This window comes from Carettochelys insculpta, chromosome 1 (assembly GCF_033958435.1).
Source record: "Carettochelys insculpta isolate YL-2023 chromosome 1, ASM3395843v1, whole genome shotgun sequence".
Taxonomy (NCBI): domain Eukaryota; kingdom Metazoa; phylum Chordata; order Testudines; family Carettochelyidae; genus Carettochelys; species Carettochelys insculpta.
Window position 1 is genome coordinate 261880640 of NC_134137.1, and position 19019 is coordinate 261899658.

Sequence of the window (19019 nt, forward strand, 5' to 3'; positions counted from 1 at the left end):
GGACCTATCCTCCCTGAACTGACCAAATTCTTTTTAAACCCCATTATAATTTTGGTCTTCACAATATCCCCGTCAGCAAATTCCACAGGTTGATTATACATTGTGTGAAGAGGTACCTCCTTTTCTTTGTTTTAAACATGCTGTCTATTAACTTCAATGGGTGACCCCAGCTCTTGTGTTATGTGAAAGAGTAAATAACACATCATTATTTGATTTTTACACACCATTTGTGGTTTTATAGACCTATATCATACCTTTTCCCCTTTGTCATCCCTTTTCCAAATTGAAAAGTCCCAGTCTTGGTAATCTCTCCTCCTGTGGAACCTGTTCCAGACCCATAATTATTTTTGTTGCTTTCTCTTTAGCTTTTCCAGTTTTAATATATGGCTTTTGATGTGGGGGGACCAGAATTGCTCATGGTATTTAGTGTGTGGCCATATCATGGAATTATAGATGACCTAACAAAAAGGTAACCGAAGTCACAGTAACTGTTTTTGTTTTCACTGGGTCAGGGGATTACATTCTGTAAGTCTGAGATGTCTAACTCTGAAACGTGCACACAGCATGTGGGGGACTGAGCTATTCAAACCTAGAAAATAGTCTAAGCTATATATTATTAAACAGTTTGCACTACTAGAAAGTATCAAAAATATAAGACATCTCAGAACAAGAGATTGGTATTGATAAGATTGATAGTGATCTCATTTTGTATATGTTTGAAAAAGAATAAAAACAATAATTATATCTCAGTAAATCTGAGATGGAAAGGATAACAGTGCAGAATAGAACTTGAATACTGGCTTCAGAATATTAGTAATTTTACTGCAAAATTCAAAGAGAACCAATGGCTATGAGAGCACCAACACCTTCAGGGAAAAGTCATTGCAGAGATTATTACTTATAAATGTGCATAAAATGCAACAGCAGTTATTACAATTCTGGATCCCGTCTTGCTTGGAAGAACATTACTCGAGAAGATTCATACAGACAATAGGTGTCTGTATTGGCTGAGACAACAGCAACCAGTAGTGCTGTGCTGGTTTTGAAATATTCAACATTGTTACAGACCTAAACATTCACACCTATTACAGACTGTAAAAATGATTACAACATGTTTAATCGTTATGCTACAATTCTTTCACAATGGAAGTCACAGAATCAGTGACTTTCTGCAGTCTCCGTAACTTCTACAGCCATTGCTGGAGTGACCTGGTCCCAGCTGCTCCAAGCAGTCCTCCCTTGGACCAACAGCACCAGCTTCTTCAGTAGGCTTCTGGAACCATCTGAGCAGCACCCGGTGCAGCAGGTCTTGCTGACCACCCAAGCAGGATCCCTGGGACCAGCCTGGGGAGCATCAGAGAAGTGGTCTCAGGGGTGCCTTAAGAATATAACACCCACACTGGGTCAGACCAGAAGCAATCTAGCGCCATATCCTGTCTTCTTACAGTTACCAATACCAGGTGCCCAAGAGGGAGTAAACAGACCAGGCAATTCCCTGTCACCCTTTCTTAGACTTGGAACCTGCTGCTTGAGTGGTCTTAGGGATCTGCAGGAACAGCAGTGGTGTGGCTGGTTCTGAGAAGAACAAGAGTAGTTGTCCTGGGGTGCAGCAGTGGTCTCAGGGTGTCTGGAGCAGCAACCCAAGAGATGTCCACAGGCCATCCTGAGAGCAGTCTCCAGCAGCAGCAGCTGGAAAGCAACCAGTCCTTAGTACTGGAGGAAGTTCCCCTCAGCAGGGGCCTCCAGAGCAGCAGGGCTTCAGAGGTAGAGATTAAGCTGGGGTATCTTTTGCAAAAGTCATGAACAGATCACAGGCCATGATGTTTCATTTATTGCTTCTGATCTGTCTCTGACATCTCCTAAAAATTCCCATGACTAAATTTTAGCTTTAATCATTAGGCCCATGATCAACCTAGGTTCTGACGAGCATTACCTATTCAATTGCATTGTGTCCGGGAGTAGAGATAGACTTAGAAGGTCAAGTTAGCACAGGATTTCCTGTGGAATTCAGTGAATTGGCTAAGCCAGTTATGTCTATCATAGGAACAGAAGGGAATGTAAAAATCTGTAGAGGCTTTAAAATTAGTGTCAGTACCTCTGTGGGGCTTTGGCTACACTGTAGCCATAACACAATATAACTCATGCAATTTACACAACACAAATTTCATAAATTATTTCATTATTATTATTTTGAGCTTGGTGCCATCCATACAGTACCAAAGTTAGAAATAAGTGGCTATTGCGAAGTTTTCGGTTCCCCTCCCACTGAGGGATAGCAGAAATGGAATACCATGCTGTTTGGCTGCAGTTGTACATTTGTATCCCAAAATAGCAACAATAGTGTAGCCATTACCTGAGTATCAGTGTTCCCTTTCCTATTGGTTGAAGACTTGTTTTTCACGCCAATCCAGCAAGTAAACATTTCAGTGAAATAGATTTGCACAAATTTTTACATGCTGATTCAAGATGAATCAAAACAGATCTTGACAATAAGTGCATGGAAAAAGTCCATTCCTTCTATTTGTTTATTATTCAGTATGACATCTGCTCCCACTAAAGATCAAAGGATAGAAGTAAATTTTACTATGTCTGCCAGCAATAGAATGCTGCCTTGATAATATCTAATAACTAAGTTTTGGTATTTAAGAGTATTTAAAGAACAAATAAGATTCTTCAATGATGAGGAGACCATAGCTTACATTTTCTGAACAACAGTCCTGACACATTCTGGACCCAATTTTAAATTGGTTTGTGATGCATCTCCATATGGCATAAAAACTTACACCTCCCACATGGAAGGGAAAGAGTAGTTGCAGGGGAAAACAGCAAAAGATGAACAGAATTATTTTCTGATCTGTCAAGGGGGCACACAGCCTACTGCTAGACTGATTCAGGAGAATATCCTATTGAGGGCATCAAGTACGCATGTTTAATTCCCAGTGGGAAAGCATTGATCCCTGATGGAATTTAAACATGGGCTTATTGAGCATGTGATGTTCTAAATATAGGTGGTCTTAAGTGCATGCTTGAAGGTTTTCATGAATTTATGCTATTATCATAGGAGTACCATAGTCCGGACATTATACAAATAGTTTATCCTATTTACAATAGGCCACTTACCCTGCTTATTAGGCCCATCCTTACATTGATTACACGCTTTCAGTGTAGAGAATTCTTTCTATCTGTGTATAAATTTGGTATTTTGTAGTCCAATATGAAGCTGCATAGGTGTTTGGTGGTACAACTGGTATTTTTTACTTATCACAAATAAAACATTTAGGGTGCGTCTACACTAGCTGGCTACTTCGAAGTAGCCGGCACAACGTCAAAATAGCATGTGTCTCGTCTACACGCGCCATGCACTATTTTGACGTTGAAACTGACGTTAGGCGGCAAGACGTTGAAATCGCTATTCCTATTTGAAGATGGGAATAGCACCCTACTTCAGCATTCAGCGTTGAAGTAGGGCGCGCATAGATGATCTGCGTCCTGCTACTTCGAAATAGTGGGATCCTCCATGGCGGCAATCAGCTGAGGGGTTGAGACCTGCTGTCCAGCCCCTGCGACGCTCTATGAACACCACACGCAGGAGCCCTTAAGGCTCCACGGACCTGGATTTCCTGTGGCAGGAAGCTGAGAGCATGCAGGCAGTAGCACACGCATGTGGCAGTCCTGCACACCCTCCACAGACCCCGACCCCTCCAACCAGCACCATGGCATTGAGCCAGCCCCCAGAGCGCCCCCAGGGCTCCCCCCCTCGAGGGGATCCAGGCACCCCCAGCAGCCAAATGGGGGGCCAAAAAGCAGCAGGGCCCATCCTGGTCAGAGGCCGAGCTACAAGACCTTCTGGGGCTCTGGGGTGAGGAGGAGGTGCTCCATGTGATGGGGAGCAGGTGGCGGAATGCGGAAGCATTCATCCAACTGGCCGAGGGCCTGGCCGCCCAGGGTCACCCTGCCCACACTCCAAATCACGTCCGGAGCAAGGTGGAGGAGTTGCAGCAAGGTTACGCCCCGGCCCAGGACTTTGCAAGCCAGTCTAGGGCCGTCCCCGCTGCTTGCCTCTATTACAGGGAGCTCAGGGCCACCCTGGGACCCCAGGACACCTCCTCTCCCCAGGCCACATTGGACACCACAACCAAGGAGTCCCAGCAGGCCTCAGAGCCGGAGTCTGGCCCAGAGGCCAGCCCCACACCCCAGGGCCCACCCCAGGAGCCACTCCTCAGGACAGCAGAGGAGGGGTCCAGCAGGAAGAGGGCGGGGGCTGCTCATAGACCTCCCCTCCTGGAGCACCAACCGGGCGTCCGCCCACCGGGGTTCCCCTGACTGCAGCAGTGGATGGTCAGGTACGTACCCCACAGGGCACACACACCTGGGCCATGGGGTCGGGGCACCAGACGTGACCGGGAGCACCACACGCCCGCAGCGGACCCAACCACAGCATGGTCCAGGACGGTGGCATGGCCATCAGCGCCCGTCAGCACCCACACCTGTGGACAGTACTGTGCCCTAACCCTGGGGGCAGGGGGACCATACAGAGGAGAAACCCAGCAGGGACACCACTCCCACCGATGGGGACGGAGACCCAGCAGCCAAGGGGGGGATAGGAGGAATGGGCCACAGGCCAGGGCACAGTACTTGCAGCCTTCCCCTCCCTCTCCACAGCTGCACCATCTGAGGCCCCAGGGAGCCAGGCACCCTCCATGGTCCCCGAGAGCCTGCCGGAGGTAAGGCACCACCAGCGCTTGGGGACACCTCCAAGGCCAGCGGGCGGGCACACCACTGCTGGACCCAGGGGATGGCCCCTGTGGACCCCGAGCTCCTGACGGCTCTCCAGCAGCAGGCAGAGGTGACCGAGGAAAGGCTCCACTTTGATAAGGAGGAGTCCACCCGGCGCTGGGCGGCGTGGCAGGAATTCATGGGCGTCTTCCGGGACATAGTCAGATTGATCCGGGAGGCTGTCTCCAGGCTCCTGACCCCCACTGCCCTGCCTGCCGCCCTCCCTGCCACTCCACTCGATGCCCCACCTGCTGCACCGCCTGCCTCGTCGCCTGACACCTCACCTTCTGTGCCGCCTGCCAGCCCCCCAGAATCAGAGCCCACTGGAATTGAAGACCGGCCGGTGGAGGCAGCCGCACCAGGGACTGTGGACAAAGGGGTGGGGTGCGACCCGTATGCGCCTGGGGGTCTTGCCCCTCTACACCCACTCCAGATTGATGAGCTGACGACCAAGCCATCTGCTGGTCCCCCATTTGTATATAGTTGTTCCCCTTGTATATAGTTGTGCTCCTTTGAATATTGATTCCAGTTTTTGTTGTGCATATAAGATAGTTTACCGGTTTTCAATATCCACTGTTTTATTTTCCGAAGAACCTGAGACATGTGCTTGTTGGGCGGATGCTGTGTGGGTGGTGTGGGGGCAGTGTGTGAGAGGCCCTTTGGGGAAGGCCAGGCAGGTGCTTCAGGGCTCTCCCTGATCAAAATGGGCCTGCAGGGCTTCGCGGACGCATACCCCCTCGCAGTGGGCCTTGTGACTGGGTGCAGCGGCCAGCTGGGGGAAGCCTGTGCCGGCGTTGACTGCCCACTGCTGGACAAAGGCCTCCCCCTTGCTCTCAACAATGTTGTGGAGCATGCAGCACGCGCCCACAGCCTGGGAGATGTTCTGGAGGCCAATGTCCAGGCAGGCAAGGAAGCACCACCAGCGGCCCTTCAGGTGGCCAAAGGCACTCTCCACCACCTGGTAAGCATGGTTCAGTTGGGCGTTGAACCACTCCTGGCTGGCAGTGAGGTGGCCGGTGTATGGGTGCACAAGCCAGGGCTGGAGGGGGTGGGCCACATCTGCCACGAGGCAGAGAGCAATGGTGGTGTCTCCCAGAGAGATCTCTCTCGGGGGGATATAGGTCCCTGCCTCCAGCCGGCGGCACAGGCCCAAATTCCTAAAAATGCGGGTGTCGTGTACAGCTGGGACAGCCCACGTAGACATCCTGGAAGCGGCACTGGCTGTTCACCCATGGCCTGCAGGACCATGGAGTGGTAGCCCCTGCAGTTTATGTATCTTCCCCCGCTGTGGTTCGGGGTGTGAATGGGAATGTGGGTCCTGTCCAGGGCCACAAAGCAGTTTGGGAACCCTATGGCAGCAAATCTGGCAACGGCTGCGACCAGGTCCCCGACTTGGATGACCCTCTGGAGCAGCATGGCATTGAGTGCACGGACCACCTGTGGGGAGGGAACACAAGCACCCATGAGGGTGTGAAGGGTGCCTGAGGTCCCTCCCACAGGATCCCCTCCTGGGCACCCCCCGCCCAGCCCCTGCCTCCCTGGCTCTTTCATCCCCCAGTGGGTGCATGCCCAGGCCTCCTTACCTCCATGACGACGGTCCCAACCATGGCCTTTCCCACTCCAAACTTGTGTTCCATGGAGCGGTAGCTGTCTGGAGTGGCCAGCTTCCAGGCAGCTACTGCAACCCTCTGCTTGACGGGGAGGGCGCGCTGCATCCAGGTGTCCTGGTGCCTCAGTGCGGGTGTGAGCCACTGGCAGAGCTCTAGGAAGGTCTGCCAGCTCATGTGGAAGTTCCACACCTACTCCGCCATGATCAGCTGCTCCCACCGCTTGGAGATGGTGGTGTAGCTCCAGAGTCGGCGGAGCACCCGGTGGGGGAGGAACAGGGGAGCCTGGTGGTCAGGGGCGTCCCCATCTGCCCCCTGGGAGGGCCCCCCTGCCAGGAGCTGCTTGACAGCCTGCTGTGCAGCACCTAACAGGGCGCTTGCTCACTGGGTGACAGTCTGAAAGGCTTCCAGGTGCTGGCGCTGGCACTGGTGCTGCTGCTGGGGGTCCTTGACTGCTGTGCATCAGTCTGCGAGAGTGTGGCTAGCACTCTGCAGACCTTGTGCTGTGCAGGCCGAATGTGTCTGGGAGGGGCCTTTTAAAGGAGCAGCTTGCTGTAGCCCCAGAAGGGCTAATCTAGCCTCTGACCCCCATACGTGGGCTTTCCTGGCCCCTTATTTCAACGGAGAGTGCTTGTGTGTGTGGATACTCCACATTTTCTTCCGAGGCGGCTCCTTTTGACGTTCGCCATCGGTACTTCGATGTTGAACGTCGACAGCAGCAGCCCCGGAGAATGTGTGGACGATACGCGTCTAAGTAGCCTATTTCGATGTTGCTACTTTGAAATAGGCTACTTCGATGTAATGTCCTAGTGTAGACATAGCCTTAATGTGACATACCATAATTTCTTAATTAAACATGGAAAGACACTTTCCTTAGATTTGGCAGGTCCGTTCATGAAAAGGCCAAGTAGCATTTACCTCATGATAGAATGAACTTTCCAGTCACACAAGATTTTTTCGTGCCATTTGAGGTATTTGGGTAATAGAAATTAACCTGTGATCACAAATATTTAAGAAAGTAAGTTTCTGAACAATAATAAAGAAATAAGTAAGCTATAGATGAATTTGACATCCAGTGTTTGATGCTAATCTACAGCAGAAGAATGCCCCAGTTGTCTACAAGTGTATGCCAACAAAAACACCTTCGTACCCCTGGTTTTAACTAACAAAATCTTGGCAACAGCTATATCTAGAATTTGCTGAGATATTTTTAGGTGAAATATTTTTAGTCCTAAGTGACACTTGCTAAGAATGGCCGTAAGTCCACAACACGTACTCTAATTACTTATAAGAGACTTATTTGAAACATATGGAATTCCAAGCAGCTAGTGGGTTCCAACTATATTTCTTAGCTCTAACAATGTAGCATAAATTCCCCAAGTCCCATGTTATCCTGTTGCCAACAGCATTGCTGAATACTAAATAGAGACATTTAAGTAAACACTTTGTTTCAGAGCAACATATTTTTTTTCTTGTTGTCCTATTGCAGTGCTGTTCAAATGACTACAAAGTTGATGCTGCGCTGATGATGTATCAGAGATTAATGTCTTGAAGCTACAGATAAATCAGTGGATGTTGAATGAGCAGGCAACTCTGAATAAATTTTTTTCTGATATAATATAATAGCAATATTTTTAGGAAGGTGATGTCTGTCCTTGTGAGAAATTATTCAAATATGTGGTGTGCTGTTATTTAGCTGTAATTTACCACTGAATTTTTTCTAAGAGACCAATAAGCAATGGAAGTGTTGGTAATGCTGCTAGATAATTTTGACCTCCCATGGTCTGGTAAATTCTCTTGCCCAGCAACAGTCAGGTCCCAAGCATGCTGAACCAACGAGGTTCAGTCCGTAATAGACTAGGGATATGTCTGCACTTGGGAATAAAGTTGAATTTATTAAAGTTGACTTTTTAAACGTTAGATTTTATAACGTCAAAGTTGTGTCCACACCTGCTCACGCAGTCGACTTAATGTGTCCTCGTTAAATTGCCTAGTTTGATTGAGGCAGCAGTGCATTGTGGGCACCTATCCCACAGTCTGTGCAGCCCTGTTGCATTTTGGGTCTCTGTGTACCATTGTCTTGTGGGGGAGCAAAAAGTCTCTGAAAGTGGTTCTGTGTGTCTGATGTCATCATCCTACAGTGCATTTCCCTCACTTACCATTGGAAAAAAAAAAGCCATGGGAATTTTCATGCAGCTTTTACATTGCCTGCCACACGCCATTATGAAAGATAACATGGATCCACAGATATGTCACTGTTTGGTACAGTGTTTTCTGCTGACTTCTCACGCTATGATGCAATATGTTCTGACTTGATGCCCCTGAAGAATGAGTGTGTTGAGGTGGGGGGCACGAACACACATCAGGATCAGGAGAGCAGGAACGTGGAGTTGGTGCCAGCACTGGATGTATTGTACACCATGGAATGTGGTTTCTGGGCCTGCAAAACCTGCTCAGAATAGTGGAGTTGCATAGTTTTGCAGCCCTGGGATGATCAGCAGTCTGCAAAACTTCTGCATGCATAAGGTCACTTTCATGGAACTTGGTGAATTACAATCTCCAATCCTGAAGTGCATCAATACCAGAATGAGACCTGCTTTGACGGTTGAGAAGCATGTGTCAATTGCTCTGTTGAAGTTTGCAATGCCAGACAGCTACCGGTGAGTGGGAAATCAATTTGGAGTGGGCAAATCTACAATGGGGGCTGTGGTCATCCAGATAGCCCAGGCAATTGCTAACCTTCTCCTGCAAAAGACAGTGATTCTGGGGAATGTGCAAGACATAATGGATGGTTTTGCTGCCATGGGGTTCCCTAACTGCAGCGGGGCCATACATGGAATGCACATCCCCATTCTAGCACAAGACCACCAGGCCTCAGAGTACACAAACAGCAAGGGGTGCGTCTCTATCATATTTGCAGGCACTGGTGGATCACAGAGGTCGTTTCACTGACATCAACATGGAGTGGTCAGGAAGGGTGTATGATGCACGTATCTGTAGGAATTCTGGTTTGTTTAAAGGGCTCCAGAGTGGTACTTTCTTCACAGACCAGAAAATCAGCATTGGGGGTATGGAAGTGCCCACAGTGACTCTTGGTAATCCTGCTTACCCCTTGCTCCCTTGGCTTATGAAGCCATACATAGGCACTTTGGACACCAGTTAGGAGCTCTTCAGCTACAGGCTGAGCAGGTGCAGAATGATGCTGGAATGTGCCTTTAAAGCCAGGTTCCGGTGCCTTCTGACATACTTAGACCTCAGTGAAGAAAACACTACCCTTGTCACTGGGGCCTGCTGTATTCTTCATAATATCTTTGAGGCAAAGGGGAATAATTTCATGCCAGCATGGGAGGCAGATCTCCTGGCCAGTAATTATCAGCAACCACACGCACAGGCAATCAGGAGAGCACAGCAAAATGCAGTGACAATCAGGAGTGCCTTGAAAACCAAATTTATGAATGAGCATGCAGGGTCCTGAATTTCCTGCCATTAACTAGCATTCTCCCCACCCCCATGCTTTTTCCTTGCCCTTTATGAAATTGCCTCCAGCTGTGTGACAACCCTCACCACCCCATCCAACCCCAAAGCATGGACCCACAGCATGTTAACTAATAAATGCGACTTTCTTTTTTCAACCTATAATGTTTTTGTGTAGGGGACTCCAATGTCAGGCTTGTGAGTATAGGGAAAACAAACAAATAATGAAGTCATGGTTGCTGGAATGTTAGCCCTTTGCTTGGTAGTAGTTCCCTGGGAGTAGGCTACAGGAATCTCCATGATCTTCCCCCCTCTCGTTCAGGGTCCTGGCAAGGCAAGGGGGCTGAATATGTGAAGGAAGGTCTGAAAGGGCAGGGCATGGATGGGATGGGGGATACAGAGCCCCAACTAGGAGAGGGTACTGATTGTGTTGGAGGGAGGTCTAAAATGGGGAAGGGGGGACCTGGACTGGTCAGGGGAGATGGAACCCTGACCAGGGGAGGGGACTGAATGTGGAAAGTGAGGCATGAAATGGGGCATGTATTCACAGGTACTTCCATTATCTGTGTCTGCCTGGTTATTAGGGACAGGACTGTAGTATGTGTTTTAGTCTGATTGTCCATCATGCTTTTCCTCCCTTTTTTCTTGTCCTGTTTTTCCTGAGAGGCCTCCAGTTGTTCTTTTCCTGCCACTTCAAAATCCTTAGCCATGAGCTCCTGACAGCTCTTCTTCCTCCTACACATGTGGGATAATCTCACTTCAGGGGGACAGGGGCCCACCAGTCCTCTGACTCCTGCTCACAAGGTCAATTCCTGTTTTAAAAAAATGTTGAAATGTTAAGGATGTTGTTAGTAGCAACATTTTTATCTTTATGTGGAAGAATGAGCATACTGACAGAATGAATGGCTGACTGCATCTATGAAAGAACATATGGCCATGGCATGGTCACTCTGTGGCTTCTTAAGGCTGAAGAATTCATGAATCCAGGCAAAAGGATTCAACCTCTTCTGCAGCTGATGTTTACCTTAAAGACAATGGTAAGCTGTTTTCGGTTCATGGGGGAAAAAATAATATGGAAGCTCCCCATCCACCATTTGAATGGGACACATCAGTGAGCACCGTGGATTGTTCCACGTCTGATTGCCTGCCGACCCAGCAGTTGGAGGGGTCTTGCTACATGATCTTAAAGCAGTTCCTTGATTTTTAAAGCTGTCTGCAGGAGTTAAAAAAAAATCACTGTAAGCCACTGCAGGCACACACATGAACCAGCTCAGGGTATGATTGAAAAGCCAGTCAGGCTGCATGAGTTTTGTTCTGCCCTGGGTCACGGGCAAAAAGTCATTAAAAGTCACTGCAGCTTCGGCACTGGAGTACACCCAACTGTCACCCACCTCCTCTTCATCCACCACCTCACACCCCACTTCATTATTGCTGTTGATAGAGGTCTGCTGAGCAACACATAGTGAGGAGTCCATGTGTTTTTTGTGGGAAGAGGTTGGATCTGTCCCCAGAATAACATGCAGCTTATTGTAGTAACAGCATTTTTGATGAGGTGACCCAGACCAACCATTGGCTTCTTTGGTCTTTCGATAATTCTGCCTTACTTCCTTGATTTTAATGTGGTAGTACTGAGTGTCCCTAATGTACCCTATGTGAATCATGCCTTGTGTTATCTTTGCATAAATGTTGGCATTTCTTTTGCTGTTTTTGAGCTGTATGAGGACAGGTGGATCCCTCCACGGAGCTAGGAGGTTCTAGATGTCCTGACAGCTCCAAGCTGGGGCTCTTTTGCGATCCTGTGAACTCATGGCTAGTAGGTGTGCTCCTGATGTCTGTTCACCACACTGACTGGAAAGGAATAAAGAAATTCTTGGGCTGCTGATCCCTGCTTCCTGCCACCTGCTTCCTGCTCACCTGGAGATAAGTGAAGCTGAAGCGATGATCAGAAAGAACACGTAGGGGGCCTTATGAGATAGTTTCAGAGGGCTAATAAAATCTATTTTAATAATGCTGCTGTGTGCACTCGCATAAGTCAACACTGAACAAATCTGTTTTCAGCGTTGCTCCCAGTGAAATCAGCAGTACAAAAATCAAACTTATGAGCTCCTTAAAATCAACCTGTTGAGCGCTGTGGTGAAGACTGATGCTTTATAAAAACTAAGACCCTTAAATCCAATTTTATCGCATAGTGTATACCAGTGTCCTATATTGACAAAGTTGAATTTGGCCCTTGCACGCCAGCCAGGTAAGTGATTGTCTCAAAGTTGTTTCATTTGTAATTTTCTGTTACCAAAGATTCTTCAGGATCTTCAAGCCATAGTAATCACTCTCAGTGCATGTGTGCAGGAGATACTACAGAGGTTACAATAATACTACCAGAGTCAACATCTGACATTTCTAATGGATGTTTAGAAGCCATTAGGTAAATTTTGTCACTTGGGTAATTGAAAATATCTGAACTAAGTAGCTAAACTGAAAAAAAGTTTCTTTTGTCTTGAAGGGAATTATCCTCCACATGTAAGGAAGCTACTTAAAGGCTAGAATTTATGAACGTGTAAAATCTCATTGGTAAACAGCAATATACATTTTTATATTTGTTACATAGGAAATCTAAGATTTCATTTATGAGAAATAGGTGATATTTTTGCTCTGTCACCAGTATATCACAGGGTTACTTACACACTTAGCCTCTGTTTGTTTTATGAATACTAGTGAAAAGCAGGTCCTCTCAGTGGAACAGCAATTCTTAAGTGACGCCTATTAAACCACTTTGTACATTTGCGTATGATTAAGACAAGTCTGTGTTATTAAAAACATAACTTGATGCCTTCTATTGTTTTGTTAGATTTTTATTCATCAGATTGTATAGAGTAAAGTGATATCTTTGATTTTTAAGAAACTGACACTGATTTCAAATTCTGTAGGAGCATATTATTTTGATTTTATCTAGAAATATCACTTCCAGCATTAATCATTTTGCTAAATCAGAACCGTTAATAAGTAACATTGGGTCCACCAGTGTGCCAAATATAGACATGCATATACAATCTTCCCTGCTGACTGGCAGCAGCCACACAGTAATTAGAAGAGAGCTGTCATTCATGTGCAGGGATCACAGACTTGTTTGTTTCTGTTAAGATCGTGCATCATGGGGGAATGGAAATTACAATAAGTAATCTTCCTTTTAAAAAAACAGTTCTGGCTTTGAAAAAATAGAAAAACAATATTTACTATTCAATAAACGGTGCAGTTAGCAATAGGCTTTGGCATAGCATGCATAGTGCATGCTTTCTCATGTCCACCAATCCTTTTAAAACGTTTTTCTACTCCTGTAAATTTAACATCATATAGTAGTTTGAGAACTTTGTTCTTTTCTCTCTTTTTTGGAATAACTGCATATTCTGCCGAATAGTGCCTAAATAGTTTAGGTAAAATAACAGTAAATACTTGTTTTGTTGTAGTCATGCTGGTCCCAGGGTATTAGAGACACAATGTGGGTGAGGAGATAGTTTATTGGACCAGCCTCTGTTGTTGAGGGTTTCAAGCTTACATAAAGCTTTTAGAAGATGCTGCTATGCATGTTTGGTCATACAATAAAAAATAACAATCATGACAATATTACTCCCACTGGGGATCTCTTGAATGAAGCCAGATACTTGAACAGTGAGGAAAACCACAGATTAGAGTTTAGGTCCATTGCTAGAGCTTTGTGGCAGACAATTAACAAGCCCTTGTCACATTATTTTATTCCTGCCAGCATGGTCGTGCTGTATATTTAACAGTTCCAAAAGTACTTCAAAATTAAAAGGATAAGAATACTGCAGGGTCATAATCTACTTGCAAATCAATATGTGGCTCCCTACTTAGACTAAAATTAAGGGAACTCTGACAGAATCATAACACCATCTCGGTTTCTAGTAAAGATATTCTCATTTTCTTTCATGGTGTTTTTGTTTGTTTGTTTGTTTGTTTGTAAGTCTAGTGCATTGGGCATGAACCAGGAAGTCAAAACTTGATTCTTTTCCTTAATCTGCATCGTCTTGTTGTGGAACTTAGAGCAAACACTTAATGTCCTGTTCCTATTTTCCTGTCTGCAAAGTGAGGGTGGCTTCCCCCCTCCTCCCCCACCCTTGTCCCAAAGTATTTTAAAAGCTATAGATGAAAAGTACTATACAGCACTGTTATGTTCAAATTGTTGATTAAAGTACATTCTAGTGAACGTATTGTCAAAATCCAAGCCGAGAGACTGTCCTTATAAGGACATCAAATGTCGCAGTTTGACATTCTTCTGCTGTGCTAGTAGTCATAATAATCTAACTTTTATAATAAACTAATCTTGTATTTTAGCAATTTGCCTATTATATAGACTTTGTTATGCTTGAGGTTCAATAATAAAATATTGAATTGGATGAGTGATTGTGGACCTCAGATACTCTTAATCTTCAGTGTATTCCTGCATATCTGCTCTCGTGAATCTGTTACAGTCTAGAGTCCTCTTCATCATCTTGTATTCTTAATGAATATGCAGATTACTTTAATGCTTCCATTTTTATAAATTTGTGCATGGGCAGGTCATTTCACCTCAGCGCATTCCTGCTACTGTGGCTCCTGCACTGCTGGTGTCCCCCATGCTGTTCACACAGTCCACACCTGCTCCAACAAAGGCAAGTGAAAGTCGGTGCTTACCACCAGCAACCCAAGAAGCAGCTGCCAATTCAGCTAGCCTCCTCCTTCCTATGCAAAATCCAGAGCCGTCTGTCATAAATAGCAACTCATTGACCAAGATGCAACTGCAGGAAACACTTTTACACCTGATCCAGGTAAAAAATCAAAAACATTCCCTTTTACCATGTTTAATTTTAATATCTCTGATAGGGACCAACCTGTCTGGTTGATAGATTAGTAAACTAACATGTCCACTGGGAATTGTACTACTTCTGGCTGTGTATTAAAGAAGCACTGAATCATTCATTAAGAAGATAATATTCCTCCTTAGTACAATTGTAGTTTAATTGTGTTTTGATTAATGTCTGTACTTTTGGGTGCAACAGTTGATGAATTTTCTATATATTGTAAAAGGAGAGGCTCCCATCCATCCTACCCCAGCTGGGTCCCTGGGGCTGGAGCTGGAGCTGCTGACACACAGCTCCTGGCTGCCTGCAGAGCTCTGCACCACGGCTAGCTCCTGGCCCCAGGGCTGCCAGGGTTCCCCTGGCCCGGACCGGGTTGCTGGGGTTCCCCTGGTCCCAGCCACATCCACAGGGCTGGAGCTGCTGGCAGAGTGCCAGACCCTCGTCAGCTCTCAGCCCCAAGGCTACCAGGTTTCCCCTGGCCCCGTGGATTCCCGGGGCTTGATTTTATGGGTTTCTCCTGGCCCAGTCTTCATGGATGGAGATGCCAGCAGTGCTTCATGCCCTGGCCAGCCACTGGCAACAGAGCTGTCAGGGTTCCTCTGTCCCCTGCCAGCTCCTGGCCCCTGTCTCCTGGGACTGGAGCTGCCAGAGAGCTCCCAGCTTGGTAACGACCACATAAGGACGGGTCCTGCCAGCAATGATAAATTTGAGGGGATTTGAAGAACAAGGATGTTAAGGGCTTAAAGGAATTGCCTTAAAGATGAACGCTACTACATGTATGTAATTTAGCTAAAAGAAGAGCAATACTTTGGAAATGCATGAAAGATGTCCATGTTGAAGGCAGGAGAAGTTCAGGTAGGAATAAGAAATAATAGTATCGAGGTGAGACAGTAAAAATGAAAGGCACATATCCAAACATATTTTAAACAAGAAAGTCAATTAAATGTAGTCTTCCAACTTGAGTCACTCAGATGCAGTCTGAACAAAATACACAGGAATATTATACAGGTTGAACCTCTCCAGTCTGGCACTCTGTAATCTGGCAACATCTGTGATCTGGCGTGATTTTAGTTAGCTGAACTTTTGGGTGTGGCCAAGTTTCCCTTTGTCCCATAAAATTTCTTTACAGCCACCAGTCCTGGCTCTCTCTGTTCTGTGCCGTTATTTAGCTCTAATTTATCCCTAAATGTCTTCTAAGAGCCCGGTAAGCAGTGGAAGTGTTAGTAATGCTGCTAAACAATATTGACCTCCAGTGGTTCAGCAAATTCTCTAGTTCAGCACTGGTCAGGTCCTGAGGGTGGCAGAGAGTTTTGACCTGTATTTAATAATAAGATGTGTGTAGCAATGCTATATGTGAAGTTATAAACAAAAGCTGAAATCAAGACTAAAAGTATGTTTTCCACGTAGAGTGGCTAGACCAGTTCCTTAGAGACAAAGGACAAGCTGATGCTTCAGCAAGGTGTACAAGGCTGATGGACCATTACATTCCAAGTGGGCATTCTTTGGCAGAAAAGCAAGCAGAGGCAAAATTCCACACCTTTGCAAAGGAACAGTATGGCGCTCCCTTCCACAAAGACTGTCTTTCCCTTGTTCCCATCCATATTTTTCAAGGGGGGGACTGAAAATATGAAAAGCGGGGTCACTTCTTCCAAGCAACCCCCCTTTTCTTTCCTTGTCGGACAGCACAAATATGGTCCTTCAGCCAATTGTGCACCCACTTTATAATGATTTCATTTAGATTGGTTTTCCCTAATTTGCTTATGAGACTGTCATGTGGATCCGTGTCAGAAGCTCAAGATGTATTACATCTGCTGCTCCCATTCCCCCCTCCTTACCACGAGGCTAATAGCCCTGTCAAAGAAGGAAATAAGGTTGATTTGGCATGGTTTGTGATAGATCCATGCTGGCTGTTCTATAACCCTGTTGTCTTCCAGGTGCTTACAGAGTGATTGGTCCAGTGCCTTTCCAGGTTATCAAACAATCATCTTTCACTCTCACAGACCTTGGGAGGCAGGCCTATCCTCGCCTACAGACAGCCTGCCAACTTTAAACAAATCCTCACCAGCCACTACAAATCACAAACCAGTGGCTCTAGGCGTGGAACCAGCCCCTGCAACAGTCCTCACTGCCAACTCTGCTCACATGTCTATGCCAGTGACATCATCACAGGACCTAACATCAACCATACCATCAGGGGCTCCTTTACCTGCACATCTGCTAATATAATATATGCTATCATGTGCCAGCAATGCCCCACTAGACAGTCTCTACATAAAAGAATAAATGGACATGAATCAGAATTCAGGAACGGTAATGTACAGAAGCATGTGGGGGAACACTTCAATCTCCCTGGACACTCAGTAGTAGATTTAAGGGTGGCAGTCCTGAAACAAAGAAATTTCAAAAATCAAATGGAGAGAGAAATCTTTTAGCTGCAATTTATTTGCAAATTTGACTCCATTAACCAAGGATTAAACAGAGACTGGGAGTGGCTCGCAGCTTGCAAAGGCAGCTTCTCTGCCTTGGCTGTTAAGATCTCCCCATTAAACTGTGACAATGGCTCATATCCCCCTGTCTGATCTGACTTGTTTTTTCCTCTTTTGATACCTACTATTGATAATAGGTCATTTCCACCTTGCTGAATAGACCTTGTCAGCTCTGGTCCTCCCTTTTTCTGGGACCCCATTCTTTAAATACACCTTTGAAACCACCACCCCCGACTCATGCATCTGATGAAGCAGGTCTTTGCACACGAAAGCTTATGCTCCAAAATATCTGTTAGTCTATAAGGTGCCACAAGACTTATTATTCTCAAAGTTGGACTAACTGATCCTATAATTCCAGAGGTCCTGTTTGTTCTCCTTTTTTAAAGATAGGTACTCAATTTGCCCTTCTTCAGTCCTCTGGATGTTACCTGTCCTTCATGAGTTCTTGAAAATAATTTGCCTCAGCTAGTACCTTAAGTATCCCCATGCTAGCTTGAATATTTGTAACTTACCTAAGTATTCTTTACCTATTTTACATTCCTTTCCCCTTGTTAAAGTTAATTGTGTTGCTCCTGAGGTCCCTTCCAGCCCTATGACTCTGTGGTCCTGTTGGTCTTCTACCTTTTTTTAGAAAAGACTGAAGCAAAATACTCTCTAACCCTGCAGTCTTCTTGACATCATCTGTTATTAACTTACTTTGCTTGCTAAGTAGAGGAGCTATGCTTAGGTAGGCAAATGGCCTGGGCTTAGAAATTGGAACCTAAGATCCGTACATCTTTATGTCTTATAAATTATATACTTTACCTTCAGCATTTACACATCCCCTTTAAACCACTCTTTCTATTTACCACAACCTCTCTTTCTAGTATCCATAAAATCTGAAGAAGGGAAAGATACTGAAAGAGCACCCGTTCCATCCTGTGACTAATACAGATTGTTTTCTATGCAGGATGAACCTCTCTAGTCTGGCACACTCGGGACCTGACTGGTGCCAAACCAAAGAAGTTGTTGAACCCCAGGAGGTCTAGCAGCATTGCCAGCACTTCCGCTGCTTACTGGGCTCTTAGAAGACATTTAGGGGCAAATTAGAGCTAAATAACAGCGCAGAACACTGAGAGCCAGAACTGGTGACTGTAAACAAACTTTATGGGACTTTGGAAAATGGGAACACCCATGAGAAGTGGACATTGAGCTAACTAAAATCATCCTCGACCACAGATGTTGCTAGGCTAGAGAATGCAAAACTATAGAGGTTCAATCTGTATCAGCAAATTGAGCTTTCAAATTATACCTTTCTAGGTATACTTTGTGCAAAGATTGCAATAGAATGTAGTGTGTAAACATGGTTATAGTCTTTCACAAAGATCATACATTTTACCCTTTGAAGCTTTGCGTGAAAAATATACATATGGGCAGGTTTTTCCTGGTCATGCAAAGATTAATTGGGTTGCTTGGAAATTATTTGTAGATTAAAACACTCTGCTTTTGATACCGGAAACCAGCTTCACATCTATTGACTCCTGCTTTGCAGCATCGGTCTCTCAAGATTCTGATTTTTGCCAAGGAATATCCTACTTTTCGTTATCTTGCTGCACTCATGCATGGGTTAGTTAATTCCCTTGTAATTTGAGTTCCATTCTTCCATGCTCTTAGGTTCTGAAGCAATAGGTCTTAAACTGTGGTGTGTAAAACCCTGATGGTCTGCAAAATAAATCATTTTGAGAACCACCCAGTCTGGCAAGTTGCACTGTTGGAAAAGGAAACTATTTTATTGCAGAATGGTCCTCAGAATGGCAAAAGTTTGAGGACTACTATCATAAAGA

General features: G+C 45.7%; 1 protein-coding gene across 4 annotated transcripts in view; it reads left to right on the plus strand.

Moving 5' to 3' along the window:
• Positions 1-19019, plus strand: part of DCP1B (decapping mRNA 1B) — an 87096-nt gene that overhangs the window by 66597 nt on the left and 1480 nt on the right. For all 4 annotated transcript variants that reach the window (XM_075005933.1, XM_075005948.1, XM_075005954.1 and 1 more), the window contains one exon: positions 14429-14677. In XM_075005933.1, coding sequence (XP_074862034.1) covers positions 14429-14677 — 249 coding nt within the window. The remainder of the gene's footprint in view (positions 1-14428; positions 14678-19019) is intronic.